Source organism: Bicyclus anynana, chromosome 27 (assembly GCF_947172395.1).
Source record: "Bicyclus anynana chromosome 27, ilBicAnyn1.1, whole genome shotgun sequence".
NCBI lineage: Eukaryota > Metazoa > Arthropoda > Insecta > Lepidoptera > Nymphalidae > Bicyclus > Bicyclus anynana.
The window spans coordinates 3,093,977-3,109,416 of record NC_069109.1 but is presented as its reverse complement, the minus strand read 5'-3'; the positions used below and the strand labels follow the sequence as shown (position 1 = coordinate 3,109,416).

The 15,440-nt window shown below is 40.0% G+C and overlaps 1 protein-coding gene across 1 annotated transcript; it reads left to right on the top strand.

The window, feature by feature from the left end:
* The first annotated feature begins 969 nt into the window (after positions 1-969).
* LOC112051004 (L-dopachrome tautomerase yellow-f-like) lies at positions 970-14,587 on the top strand. Its single transcript, XM_052890269.1, has 9 exons — positions 970-1,135; positions 4,684-4,842; positions 6,147-6,305; positions 7,667-7,783; positions 8,655-8,831; positions 10,277-10,437; positions 11,188-11,371; positions 12,143-12,245; positions 14,294-14,587. Exons 1-9 carry the CDS (start codon positions 1,006-1,008, stop codon positions 14,367-14,369), a joined length of 1,266 nt encoding a protein of 421 aa, XP_052746229.1. The 5' UTR covers positions 970-1,005; the 3' UTR covers positions 14,370-14,587.
* Positions 14,588-15,440: the final 853 nt, after the last annotated feature.

Genomic DNA, 15,440 nt, shown 5'->3' with positions numbered 1-15,440 from the left:
ACTCTTATAATTTTGATTTTTAAAAGTGCGATGTATTTTTCACTAAAAACTTGGTAAACCAACCGTATTTGTACAGTTGGGCGCGCTGTGAATAGTTTTATAGTTAATTTGAGCAAATACTCGAATAGTGCATGAAGATAGATAATAATGAAATGGCACGTTTAAATGGGACCAATCTGGAGGAATACTCTTCTAAACAAAAAAGATTTTTTTAAAATTGGTTAAGAAATTACGAAGTTATGCGGTAATAAACATAAAAAAAAAGAAAAAAAAAGATACGCGTCAAATTGAGAACCTCCTCCTTTTTTTGAAGTCGGTTAAACTGATAATAATAATTTATAATAAAAGGATTATTTCACACTAGCACACACCACGCGGTTTCACCCGCGTGGTTCTCGTTCCCGTAGGAATACGGGGATAAAATATAAACCTATAACCTTCCTCTATAAATGGGCTGTTTTTTATTATTTATTTACAAGTTAGCCCTTGACTACAATCTTACCTGATGGTAAGCGATGATGCAATTCAAGATGACATCGGGCTAACTTGGTAGAATGAGGATGAAAATCCACAGCCCTTTCGGTTTCTATCATCGTACCGGAACCCTAAATCGCTTGGCGGTACGTCTTTGCCGATAGTGTGGTAACTAGCCACGGCCGAAACCTCCCACCAGCCAGACCTGGACCATTTAAAAAAACCTCAGTCGGGCCAGCTGGGGATCGAACCCAGGACCTCCGTCTTGTAAATCTACTGCGCCACGGAGGCCGTCAAAAACTAACACTGAAAGAATTTTTCAAATCGGACCAGTTCCTGAGATTAGCGCAGTCAATCAAACAAACAAACTCTTCAGCTTCATAATATTAATATAGATTTATTTTTGTACAGTTATCGATATAAATGTATATTTAAATACTCTTTTCACATCCCTAGCAACCAAACTGTATTCACATTAAGACCAACCGGTTTTAAACACAACACTAACCAGTCTTAAAAGATAAGAATATAATGAAGTACGCGTTTAAGATTTTATTTTTAATTGTTTTCATACAAAAATGTAGTTGCAACTTAGAGGTCACCAAATTAAGAGAGGTGTTGACGTGGAAGCAGATTAACTACGAAATTGATGGTATTTTGTGTGAGTATGTTTCTAGCATAGTTTTTATTATGTTTAATCTTATATCTGGTTAATATTTATTTATTCCACCCTCAGAATAGAGAATTATTTATCTGAGTTTCAACCGAAGTGTGATTTAAAGAGTTCATTGACCTCACTTAGGTAAACAATACTCATTTATACTTCTATACTTTAGCTACATAATTTTTATTCATTCAAATTTATAATTTATTTTTTTAAATTTATTTTCCCAGAGACAGTGGGATGAGCCGCTCTGCAGACTGGTAAGAGAGGAACTCATTAGTACCTCCTCCAACGCTGCGGAGCGTGCCCGTTTGCTGGCTGTGGGAGAATGGGAATCGGGACTTTGGCTACAAGCAATTCCTTCGTCCAGCACTGGTACCTTGTTGGACGACACAACATTCCGTATCGCCACCTGCCTTCGCTTAGGCGCTCCGTGTGTTTCTCCGCATCGCTGTATCTGTGGAGAGCTAGTCGATATACTCGGACACCACGGTCTTTCTTGCAGTAGGAGTACTGGCCGTATTCCGCGGCACGCTAGCCTGAACGACATCATACGTCGTGCTCTTGTCACCGCCGGCGTGCCAGCCGTTTTGGAACCTAACGGTTTGGCGCGTGACGATGGTAAGAGACCAGACGGCATGTCTCTGATGCCATGGAAGATGGGTAGGCCTTTGGTGTGGGACGCGACTTGCGTAGACACCCTTGCGCCTTCACATCTTCCTGGTACGATGGGATGTGCAGGCGCTGCTGCTGCATCAGCAGAGACCCTCAAGCGGCGCAAATATAGCAATCTCGTCGGAGATTACATATTTGAGCCGTTTGCGGTCGAAACACTAGGACCGTGGGGTCCGAGTACACGCTTTCTTTACAAAGAAATTGCAAAGCGTTTAATCGACACCTCCCGTGACCAGAAGGCTGGCCTATATTTAGGCCAAAGAATTAGTATTGCCATACAACGTGGCAATACTGCCAGCCTTCTGGGCACTTTACCTATGATCGTCGATTCGGACGAATTCTACGACGCCTGAGCCTTTAGATATAGTTTAAATTTAGTATATTTTCTTTTTAATTTTTATAATATGTAGTTATAGATATTTAGGTACGTAGTTTTAATATTAATGTAAAACTTTATAAATTTGAATGAATAAAAATTATGTACTTCTATACTAATATAATAAAGAGGAAAACTTTGTTTGTATGTTTGTTTGTTTGTAATAAATAGGCTCAAAAACTACTGGACCGATTTTAAAAAATCTTTCACCATTCGAAAGCTAGTCTTTGAATGATTAAAATTGGACATTTGGTTTTGAAGTTATAGCGAAATTAAAAATCGGTGCAGCAGAAATCATAATATTTTAATTTCGCTATAACTTCAAAACCAAACGTCCAATTTTAATCATTCAAAGACTTATAGCTTTCGAATGGTGAAAGATTTTTTAAAATCGGTCCAGTAGTTTTTGAGCCTATTCATTACAAACAAACAAACATACAAACAAAGTTTACCTCTTTATAATATTAGTATAGAAGGGTAATACATTTGCGAATATATGGGTAATACATATGCGTAAGGTAATACATATGAAACGTTTCTGGGTTCTTTTAGGTTGGGGGTAGGTTAGGAGTAGGGGTAGGGGTAGGGGTAGGTAGGGGTAGGGTAGGGGTAGTTGAAAGTTTACATTAAGTTTTACGCGGACGAGGTTGCGGGCGTCCGCTAGTACTTATAATAAATCTGTAGAGAAGTCAATTTTGTACATGAAATATATTTCCAAAATAACTAGGGGATAATTACTGATCGATATTGATGCCAAAAATGCAATCAGTAAAATTTTTGTCTGTCTGTCTGTCTTTTCGTGATAGAAACAAAAACTACTCGACGGATTTTAACGAAACTTGGTAATATTATTCTTCATACTCCTGTGCAGGTTATAGTATACTTTTCATCACGCTACGATCAATAGGAGCAGAGCAGTGAAGGGAAATGTTGGGAAATCGGGAGAAGTTACTCCATTTTTACAGCGATACTACTGTAAGGGCTGGTTTAAAGAGGTCTAATTAAAGGGGTCTTAATATACCCTATATCAGGGTAGGCGAACCAATGGCACGCGTGCCATTGATGGCACGCGACACAATATTTTGGGCACGTCGCCGATCATAAAACATGTGTAAAGTAGGTATTTGACATAAATTATTTGTCATCTAACCTGCAGCAACAGAAGTCACACTAATTTTACAATAATTTAATTTATGCGTGTAATAAAAACATTCCAAAATGTACCTCTTTTGTTTACTTTATTTCATAAAGAGTTTTGATAGTATTTATTATTGTAATTCTCCAAATAATCAGAAAATCAAAATTATTTGATGGCATGCCAATGACCCCATTAAACATTTTTTAGAAAAAATGGCACGTTGATGCATAAAGGTTCGCCTACCCTGCCCTATATCTATCTATGTATATAATAATTTTATAATGAGGTAAAGTTTATTAGGTCTTAGGGGGTATGAATCAACTGAACCGATTTTTTAAATTCTTTTACCAGTAGAAAACCACATTATTTGTAAGTGTCATAGACTATCAACGGAATTCATAGAAGTTGTAGGGGCAACCCTAGGGGATCATTCAACCAAAGTCAAATTCTCAAACAAATAGAGGTTAAATTTGACACTCAGCGGCTGAATGATCCCCTGGGGGTGCCCCTACAACGTCTATGAATTCCACTGTTAGACCTTTTCCTGCATTCCCACGGGAAAGGGAGCTACGCGGTTGAAACTGTGACGCGTCTTCTAGAGTGTCACACTAATCACACTATTACATCACACTTCACATTAATATCACATCACACTAGTATTATAATTGACGGCCGCGTGGCGCAGTGGGTAGTGACCCTGCTTTCTGCATCCACGGTCGTGGGTTCGATTCCCACAACTGGAAAATATTTATGTGATGAGCATGAGTGTTTTCCAGTGTCTGTGTGTATTTATTCATTATATAAGTATTTATATGTAGTATATAAATGTATATTAATATTATAATATCAACTATCTTAGCACCCATAACACAAGCTACTCTGTATGCTTACTTTGGGGCTAGATAGTGATGTGTATAATTATATAAGTATATATATAAGTATATTATAAAAGCAAAAGTTTGTGTGTAAGTGTGAAAGTGTGCAAGTGTGTAACTATATTTGTTCCTTTTTGCGTTGCGGCTATTGAAGTGATTTGGCCGTTTGGAATGGAAATAGATTTTACTCTGGATTAACGCATAGGCAACTTTTCATCCCTTAGAAATCCATGGTTCCCGCGGGATTTGTGAAAAACTGAATTCCACGCGGACGATGTCGCCGTCCGCTAGTTACCTATATAATGCGAAAGGTATTTTGTTCGTTTGTGTTAAAAATCTCCAAAACTACTGGACCGAATTAAAAAAATCTTTTACTATTAGAAAGCTACATTATTTGTGAATGACATAGGCTATATTTTATCCCCGTATTCTCATGAGGACGGGAACTATTTGAGTAAAAAAATATAGACAATATTTTCAGATAACAGAGACGCGAGTTACAAGAAGACAACCAACGCTGTGTATTTTGATGACGACATAGAAGACAGAGAGAAGTACTTCGTTCAATACAACAATGTGCCCATAGGTCTAGAAGTATGGGGCGACAAAGTGTTCGTGACTGTACCTAGAAGGCGATATGGTAAGCCATTCTTTTCTTAATTAAAAAAATGGAAATTGATCTTATAATAATTAGACAGAGCCTTAAACTTGAGAGTCGTTATAGCCCAGTGGACATGACCTCTACCTTCGATTCGGAGGGCGTAGGTTCGAATCCGGTCCAGGGCATGCACCTCCAACTTTTCATAGTTATGAGAATTTAAAGAAATTAAATATCACGTGTCTCAAACGGTGAGGGAAAAACATCGTGAGGAAACCTGCATACCTGAGAATTTTCTTAATTGTCTACGTTTGTGAAGTCTGCCTAGCGTGGTGGACTATTAGCGTAACCCACCATTTCTGAGAGGAGACTCGTGCTCAAACGTGAGCCGAATGTATGTTATGCCCGCGACTTATTCTGCGTCAAAAGTCAACTTTAAAAGATACACTACACTCTAAAACCTGAACTGAAAATGAAAGCCCCGGTCCGGATTCGAACCCACACTCTCCGGAATCGGAGGCAGAGGTCATCCACTGGGCCCTTACGACTATCTTTATTTTTATTCTTTACAAGTTAGCCCTTGACTACAATCTCACCTGAAAGTAAGTGATGATGCAGTCTAAGATGCGAGCGGGCTAACTTTTTTTTTTTATTCTTTACAAGTTAGCCCATGACTACAATCTCACCTGATGGTAAGTGATGATGCAATCTAAGATGGAAGCGGGCTGATTTGTTAGGAAAAGGATGAAAATTCACACCCCTTTCGGTTTCTACACGACATCGTACCGCTAAATCGCTTGGCGGCACATCTTTGCCGGTAGGGTGGTAACTAGCCACAGCCGAAGCCTCCCAATAGCCATAATGTCTCTTTTATATTTTTTATTCTTTACAAGTCAGCCTTTGACTACAATCTCACCTGATGGTAAGTGATGATGCAATCTAAGATGGAAGCGGGCTGATTTGTTAGGAAGAGGATAAAAATTCACACCCCTTTCGGTTTCTACACGACATCGTACCGCTAAATCGCTTGGCGGTACCTCTTTGCCGGTAGGTTGGTAACTAGCCACGGCCAAAGCCTCCCACCAGCTAAAATGTCTCTTTTATATTTTTTATTCTTTACAAGTCAGCCCTTGACTACAATCTCACCTAATTGTAAGTGATGATGCAATCTAAGATGGAAGCTAGCTAACTTGTAAGGAGGATGAAAATCCACACCTTTCGGTTTCGGTTCGCTTCGGACGGTACGTCTCTGCTAGTAGGGTGGTAACTAACCACGACCGAAGCCTCCCACCAGCAAGCCTCTCTTTTATATGTTCGGTATATAATTTGTCAAATGAATTTTCCAGGTATACCGTCAACATTGAACTACGTATGGAAAGCGCCATGGAAATCTCCAGCCTTGAAACCTTACCCCGGGAGTGAGGACCTGGTGTCGGTATACCGGCCCAGGATAGATGAATGTGGCAGACTATGGATGGTTGATACTGGGTTGTTGGAAGTACCAGGTATTTAGTTGGAAAACTTAAAGATTTTCGATTTTAAACACCATTTGAATTGAATACTTATAGTATGAAATCCGACAGAAGAAATATATACCCTCATCTGTTATTTATTTGAGATGAGAAATAAATGAAAGGAAATATCCATAGTGACACATTGCAAATAGGTTGCCTAGTTAAATTGCCTAGTAAAATAAATACTAAATGATTATCAATTAAAATTAATTACTAGCCCCTTTCCTGGCCTGTTTACTCGACTGTATGAATGGTTAAGTTTTTCGCGCGTATTTTGTATGTATATATGTATGTACCTAATATTCTTTACATCGTATCTTCCAAACCGCTAAACGGATTTACGTAATTAAGATATCGTTAGATTTGCCTTTATAACCTAATTGTTCTTAGATAGGTGAAATTAAAAAAAAAACCAACACGACGACTGTGAGACGCTAACAAAAAAAAAAAGAATTTCACTTCGAGTCTACTCGAGGTGAAATCCTTTTTTTTTTAATATTGCGATATGGCCATGGGTATCAAATTCAAGGGCTCATCAAGAAGATTTCAAAATGGCCATGGTCATATTAAAAAAACGTACAATTAGAAAATCGCTATACAAAATACGCGAGGTGGATGACTATAGGTGCGAGCAGGTTAGACAGTCAGGCATTTCTTTTTTTTAAATTATTCCTAAAATTTCTGAAAGAAATGCCACCTCTATTTATACTTATAATAAATCTGTAGAGAGGTCAATTCTGTACATGAAATATATTTCCAAAATAACTATCAGGGGGTGATTAGTGGTCGATACTGATGCCAAAAATGCAATCAGTAAAATTTTTGTCTTTCTGTCTGTCTGTATGTTCGTTATAGAAACAAAAACTACTCGACGGATTTTAACAAAACTTGGTACAATTATTCTTCATACTCGTGGGCAGGTTATAGTATACTTTTCATCACGCTACGATCAATAGGAGCAGAGCAGTGAAGGTAAATGTTGGGAAAACGGGAGAAGTTACTCCATTTTTAAGCTTCCGTCGCCGTCGCGTGGTAGGGTAGGGGTAGGGTAGGGCTAGGGTAGGGGCAGGGTAGGGGTAGGGTAGGGCTAGGGTAGGGGCAGGGTAGGGTAGGGGTTGTAGTACCTACGGCTTCACGCGGAAGAAGTCGCAGGCGTCCGCTAGTACTTAATATAATAAAGAGGAATGATTTGTTTGTTTGCTTGTTTGAAAATAGCCTCTGAAACTACTGAACCGATTTTAAAAATTCTTTCGCAGTTGAGAAGCTACAACCCCCTTGTAGGAACTAAGCAAGTGAAACCGCGTGGCGTTTGCTAGTCAATGCTAATCCTTAAACAATCCTTTATATTTCAGGTGACAGAAAACAAGTCAGGAAGCCTTCGATCGTAATATATGATCTGAAAACTGACAAACGTATACTGAGGTATGAGTTGAAGGAAACCGATCTTGTGAACGAAAGAACTCCTGGAGGTATTTATTAATATATTTTAGAACCTTTTAGCAGACTCAGAAAAGATTACAAAAATAGGAAAACTAATGTCGAACAAAGGTTATGATTAACAACATGTGTCAGGACAACTTAATTAACAAATCAAACTGTAACCAAAATAAGACCCTAGAAAGGCAGAGAATGACCTTGAGTGAAGTCACGCACTTGTGAACAATGTGTGTGGGGTTAAAGGCGTCTTTGACTGTTAACAAACACTCCCCTTTTCCACTCGAGTCACTCTCCCCGCCTATCCCAAGTAACCCATAAAGAATTAACACAACAAGAGATGTAGACGGCTCGAACGCCACGAGCACACTGAAGCCGTCCGTACCGCAAGTCATTGCAACGCGGCGTTAACAAACCTATCTTTTAGCGGAGCCCCCACGGTCTCCCACGGTTATTTCGTATTTCCAGTGGTTCACGAAGATAAAATACAACCATTAGTCCAGATATATTGGAATTTCACCTCAGATTCTAATAGAATGGATACATAATCATGTATGGGCCTCACAAGAAGGCCCTGTGCCTCGGAGGAGCTCGGAGAGGGCCGAGGGTCTCAAGGTGCTGGAATTGCGACCCCGCATTGGAAAGCACAATCTCGGTTGACCTTCCACTAGGTGGACCGAGGACATCAAGCGGATTATAGGTAGCCGCTGGATGTTGGTGGCTTGAGACCGATGTGCTTGGAGGTCCATGCAAGAGGCCTATGTCCAGCAGTGGACGTCCATCGGCTGATAAGGTAGGATAATGCCAATCGACCGATCATTTTTAATATTACTGTTCCACAAGACGATAATCTGGTTAAAGCTGCAAGGAAAAAGTATCAATATAGGCTTCAAAATTATATTCCAGGTCTAACTTCAATAACAGTGGACGTAACCAAAAACAGCTGCAATGACGCCTATGCGTACATCAACGACCTGGCCACTGAGGGCATGATTGTGTACTCTCTGAGGACCAACACTAGCTGGAGACTCAACCACCCCACCTTCCAGCACGACCCCGCGGCTTTGAACTTCACTGTAGCTAGTAAGTTACAGAAGAAGGTCATTTGTCATCATTAACAGGGGATGGACGTCCTCTGTTGGACATAGCATAGACTTTCACACATCTTGGTCTCAGCATTCAGCCACCAGCATCTAACGGCTCGCTACAAACCGCTTGTTGTCCTCTGTCCACCTATAGTGAGGGCCAGCCACCTCGATCAACACTGCTTTTCGGTGCGGTGTCGCCATTCCAGCACTTCCAGCAGACTGAGAACCTTCTTATGAGGCCCATAGTTACCGCTGTGCCTGGTAAGTTACAAAAGTTGACATTCATCATTAACAGCCAATGGACGTCCGCTGCAGTACATAGATCTGACATGGACTTTCACACTCCACGGTCTCGAGCTGCCAGCATCCAGCGGCACCCTGCAATACGCTTGATGTCCTCGGTCCACCTAGTGGAAGGTCAATCAACATTGCGCTTTCCAGTGCGGGGTCGCCATTCCAGCACCTTGGGACTATTGACCCTCTCCGAGCTAAAGAGACTCAGAGCCTTTTTATGAGGCCTATCTTTAGGAAACAAGTGTGAGGGCATAATCGTGTGCTCTCTGAGGCCCAACACCAGTTGGAGACTCAACCATCCCAGCTTCCAGCACGACCCCGCGGCTTTGAACTTCATTGTAGCTGGTAAGTTACAGAAGTTGATCATTCATCATTAACAGTCGATGGACATCCTTTGCAGGACATAGATCTGACATGGACTTTCACACTCCACGGTCTCGAGCTGCCAGCATCCAGCGGCACCCTGCAATACGCTTGATGTCCTCGGTCCACCTAGTGGAAGGTCAACTAACGCGGTGCAGGGTCGCCATTCCAGGACCTTGAGAACCTTCACCCTGTCCGAGCTAAAGAGACTCAGAACTTTCTTAAGAGGCTTCCTGCAATCCGCTTGGAGTCCTCGGTCCACCTAGTGGCCAACCAACGCGGTGCGGGGTCACCATTCCAGGACCTTGGGACCCTTCACCCTTTTCGAGCTAAAGAGACTCAGAGCTTTCTTAAGAGGTCCATCGTTAGGAAACAAATCCGAGGACATGAACGTGCTCTTTTTGAGGTCCACCAGCTAGCAGGAGACTCGACTACCCCACCTTCCAGCACGACCCTGCGGCTTAGAACTTCACTGTTGCTGGTAAGTTACAGAAGAAGGTCATTCATATCATCATTACCATGCTGAAACACAAAGAATGATTGCTGAAACATTCCAATCCACTGGCCTTCGAGCTATTAACCGTGGAAAGAGTCGGCTTAAGCGAGATGACGTGCTCGACTCTGTGCAGACAATGGTCTTCAAGTCTGCACAGAGTCGAGTGGACCATAGACCATGGACTTTCATTCACCATGGTCTTGAGCCGCCAGCATCCAAAGGCTCCCTACAAACCGCTTGATTTCCTCGGTTCTGTGCTGTTAACGATGATGAGCTACCTCTTTCAGATTACGTGATCAACTGGAAGGATGGCCTCTTCAGTATAGCTCTGTCAGAGCCTGACGCTGTTGGTGACAGGACAGCGTATTACCACCCTATGGTGTCCAACCAGGAGTTCTCTATCAATACCAAGTTCCTCAAGAGTGGTGATATCGGGAATAATGTCAAGGTATATCCAGGTCTATCAAGGTATAATGTCAAGGTAGATCCTACGCCACATAGAAACCATGCTAGCAATAGCTAGCATGGTTTCTATGTGGCGTATGATCCAAAACCGACACCAAAGAGGATGGCAATTTCCTGTTCCCGAAAGAACACTGAGTAAACAAATTGCCTATGACACTCGCAAATAACGTAGCTTTCTATCGGTGAAAGAATTTTCAGAATCGGTTTCGTGAAGGCAAAACAATTGAATGACGTTAGGGCAGGGGTAGGGTAGGTGTAGGTGTAGGTGTAGGGTAGGGGTAGGGGTAGGATTAGGGGTAGGGTATGGTAGGGTAGGGTAAGGATAGGGTAAGGTAGTGGAAGCGTAGGTTTAGAGTGGGAGTAGGGTAGGGTAAGAGTAGGGAAGAAGTGCACATAAGTAAAAGCGAAGCTTGACCAGGTCCGGTTGAATATATTTTGAAAGTTTTTGTTGGAGAGCACAGAATATGATCGATACTGAGGCCCAAAACACTTTTTTGTTACTTTTCGTTTGTCTGTCTGTCTGTCTGACAGTCCGTTTTTTTATTACCTGCCTTTTTTATATTGTCTTTTTTATATCGATTTTCAGGCGTCCGCTAATCTAAATATAATATAAAAGCGCAATTTCTTCTTTCTTCTTGCTGTAGAGGCCTTGCATGTCTTCAAGATGTATCTATCGCATCTGGGTTTGCTAGTTCTGGAATGAGTCAACAACAATTATTTACAATCATTTCAGCTGGTCGGCACACGTGGTGTGAAGACCCAAACCGGCTCGCACGTCTACCACGCACCAACAAAGACTTTGTTCTTCGCCAACCCAGCGCAAGACGCCATCTTGTGTTGGCGCGTCGACACCAAAATGGCGCCCGAAAATGTCGGCATAGCTGTGCAAGATCACACTAAACTGGTTTACATATCAGGTAATCAGTGGCGTAAAACTACATATCAGGTAATCAGTGGGGTAAAACTACATATCAGGTAATCAGTGGGGTAAATCTACATATCAGGTAAAGGAGGCTTGGAGGAGCCCTGTATCAAACTTATTTGGGGCCCAAATGAAGGTTAATGATTTCTCACAAAAGATACAAAAATTCTTCCTTATAACAGTTACTTAACCTATGTAGGTAGGTATGCACACGCTTAACTAGGGAAAGAAAGAAATTGAAATTGACGGCCTCCGTGGCGCAGTGGTATGCGCGGTGGATTTAAGGATTTAAGGGTAGATTAAGATTTTCTTAATGGTCCAGGTCTGGCTGGTGGGAGGCTTTGGCCGTGGCTAGTTACCACCCTACCGGCAAAGACGTACCGCCAAGCGATTAGCGGTACGATGCCGTGTAGAAACCGAAAGGGGTGTGGATTTTCATCTTCCTCCTAACAAGTTAGCCCGCTTCCATCTAAGACTACATCACTTACCATCAGATGAGATTGTAGTCAAGGGCTAACTTTTTTAAAAAAAAATATTGTTGATTACTTACATTGTATTTTCACACGTAAGGGGCCCCGCATCATTAATACGGGGCTCCCGAAGTACAGGAGCCCCTTGATTGTTTGATATAATTATTGTCAACTGTCAATTGTTACTTGCAAGATAATTCCATCAGGCATTTACTTTATCGTAAAAACTTCAATGGGGTTTATTACATTTAAATCGATAATTATAAATTAATTTTCTATTATATTTTTTATTACAGATCTAAAGATAAAAGCTGACACGCTGTGGGTACTTGTAAACCAAATGCCGAAATTCGTGTTTTCTAAACTAAACACGAGTGAAGTAAACTTCTACATACACAGGTGGGTTTCCTCAAGTATTGTAGATCTAGTGAGAAAAACGCCCTTTACCCTGACGATGACGTTAACAACCAATTGTATTTTATACTAGAGATACTCAAAACTGAGGCGGACAAATGTGCATAATTGTCTTAATTTCATTTAGTCGCTTAATATGCCTACGATGAAAGTTAAACACATAATTTTACCTAAATTGTCTACAATTGTCTACAATGTTGTGTGTTTCGGATGTGTAAAAACTACTAAACTTTTGGCTGGTGGGAGGCTTCGGCCGTGGCTAGTTACCACCCTACCGGCAAAGACGTACCGCCAAGCGATTTAGCGTTCCTGTACGATGCCGTGTAGAAACCGAAAGGGGTGTGGATTTTCATCCTCCTCCTAACAAGTTAGCCCGCTTCCATCTTAGACTGCATCATCACTTAACATCAGGTGAGATTGTAGTCAACGGCTAACTTGTAAAGAATAAAAAAAAAACTATATATTTACAAATATACAGGAAGAATTTTTTTTAGTACGGATATTTTTATATTTTGTACATAAACAAAAAAATGATCACGTTTTTTTTTAGACTCAAAATTAACAAAGTTATTAGACATAGGCCTCTTGCATTGTCTTCCAAACACAACGGTCGTTTTTTTCCTTTTAAAGTAGGAACGGAACCCTAAAAATAACCATTACCATAATAGCATAAGACTGGACTAGTATTATTTACCTGTTTTTTTAACCTCCGTCGTATTATAGGACTCAAAAGTGATTACAAATATACATAGCTGGGCATTAACTCGTTAATCCGTTAATCGTTAATTAACGAAGTTAACATTTTGATTAACGGATTAACTTTTAAGTAAACCTTTAAAAATGTTAACGGACACGTTAACTTCCGTTAATATGCAGAAGTCCGTTAATCGTTAATCCAATGCCTACTATTTACCGCACGCCATCGCGGCTCGGCGCGAAAAACTTTTGATTGGATTCATTGGTATTTTAAATATTAAACATTATACATAAACAATGACTTTTTTGAAAGGTTTTTTATTTATATTTCCAAAGCAATCAACAAATTAGTATAATTATGTTAAAATTATAGATATCAATCATCAAAAAACAAATTATGGCACTTTTCCCCAGTGCTCATTCTCATTTTTCCAATGGCAATCTCACGCAACGATTTATAAATACAAATTTACACAGTCATATTAACGGATTAACGATTAACGTTAACTTGCGTTAATTCTTTCGAATGTAACAATTTAACGTTTAACGAAGCTAACTTGTTTTGTAGCGGAGTAACGGTTAATGAAGTTAACTATTTGATTAACGGTGCCCAGCTATGTAAATATAAGAAAACTAATGTCGAACAAAGGTTATGATTCACAACACTTGTCAGTACAACTTAATTAACAAATCAAACTGTAACCAAAATAAGACCCTAGAATGGCAGAGAATGACCTTGAGTGAAGTCACGTACTTGTGAACGATGTGTGTAGGGTTAAAGGTACCTTTGACTGTTTTAAACACTCCCGTTTTCCACTCAAGTCAATCTCCCCGCCTATCCCAAGTAACCCATAAAGAATTACACAACAAGAGATGTGGACGGCTCGAACGCCACGAGCACACTGAAGCCAACACGAGATCGTGCGACGTCATATCCGTCACAGACTACTATTTCCAACACTAAACGGCGATAACAGTCGCAAAAAGAGGGGTGTTATAAGTTTGACGTGTCTGTCTGTCTGTGGCACCATATCTCCCGAACGGATGAAACGATTTCAATTTAGTTTGTTTTGTATGAAAGGTGACTTATGTGCGAGTGTTCTTAGACATGTTTGATGAAAATCGGTTGAGCCGTTTAAAAGTTGTGGGGGTGAAAGTTGGGAAGAACAACCGAATTTCTGCAAATATACTCGAGTGAGGTCTCAAATGAAAGCGCACTGAAAGAGAATATTGGTGACTTGATCGAGAGTAATTAATTTATTATCTTCAAGGGTTTTTCAAAATTTAATTTTTTTTTTTGTTTTTGACTTTTGATTAATTAAATTTTTACTTTGCAGTGGTAAAGTGCAAGATTTACTTCGTGATACTCCGTGCGGGCTGAGATTGCTTCCTACTCACTCTAATTACTTCTAGAATATTAGCAACACAGATTAAAGAATAATAGGCAGATAGAGCGCACGTAACACGGCAGTGATGCAGCCATTCCAAATATTAATTCAAAAACGAATACATTCTCGAGTCAGTATGACACGAGCCGTCGCATTAGTAATTTACAATATTATTCACGAAAAATGACGTCTTATGTTTTTAAATATTTTAAAAATAAAATTTCACGAAAACTAATAAAATAAGATGGAGTATTTTTTTAAGTAATTATTGATTATTAGTCTGTTATGATATCAATTTACGTAATTGTTTTTAGTGTTAAATCTATACTAATATAATAAAGTCTTGAAATATAAATTATGAAAAAAGTTTGTATATGCGGATGTCAAGTTTGTCTTTTCATGGATTTCATCGCGCTTCATCGCGTTGCTTGTTGTGAGGGTATTTGATAAAATAAATATGTGATGTAAAATGACAGTTGAAATAAAGTTAGTACAAGCTTAACGCTGGTTTCATTGTGCACGACCTTACATGGCGCAGCCGGAAAATTAAATTATTATTATGTATATTAATAATTTGTGAAAAGTACTCGTATAATGGAAAGTGTCCTGACACCGCCGTCCGCGTTTTATTTTGATAAGAATGCTTCTGATGCTGGGAGTATACATGAAAAATGGATTAAGTGGAAGAGAAGTTATGAAATATACAGCAAAGCGTGTGAAATAAGTAATAAGTCTGTGGAGATTCAAGCGAACATATTATTGCATGTTGTGGGTGAACAGTGTCGAGAAGTGTTAGATCGATGGCCTGAGAAATGTACGACTGCCGAATATATATGGAAAAAGTTAGATGAACAGTTTCAAACAAAGAAAAATTTGACGGTCGAACGTCACAAGGTTTTTATTTCTAGATCAACGTGATAACGAGTCAATTGAGCAGTATGTGTTCGAGTTAAGTAAACTAGCTCAAAATTGTGAGTTTCGAGATTTGCAAGAGGAATTAATTAAAGATAGACTGGTGTGTGGCGTGACGAGTGCCGCCATTCGGGAACGTTTGCTCAGAGAGGAGGATTTGACGCTTAAGAAAGCCTTGGATATT

Bases quoted from the DNA above. Each gene is read 5' to 3' on its own strand.
- LOC112051004 (XM_052890269.1), top strand. From the start codon at position 1,006: ATGAAGTACGCGTTTAAGATTTTATTTTTAATTGTTTTCATACAAAAA. The intron at 4,843-6,146 runs GTAAGCCATTCT...TGAATTTTCCAG, and splicing joins TGTACCTAGAAGGCGATATG to GTATACCGTCAACATTGAAC. The intron at 7,784-8,654 runs GTATTTATTAAT...ATTATATTCCAG, and splicing joins GAACGAAAGAACTCCTGGAG to GTCTAACTTCAATAACAGTG.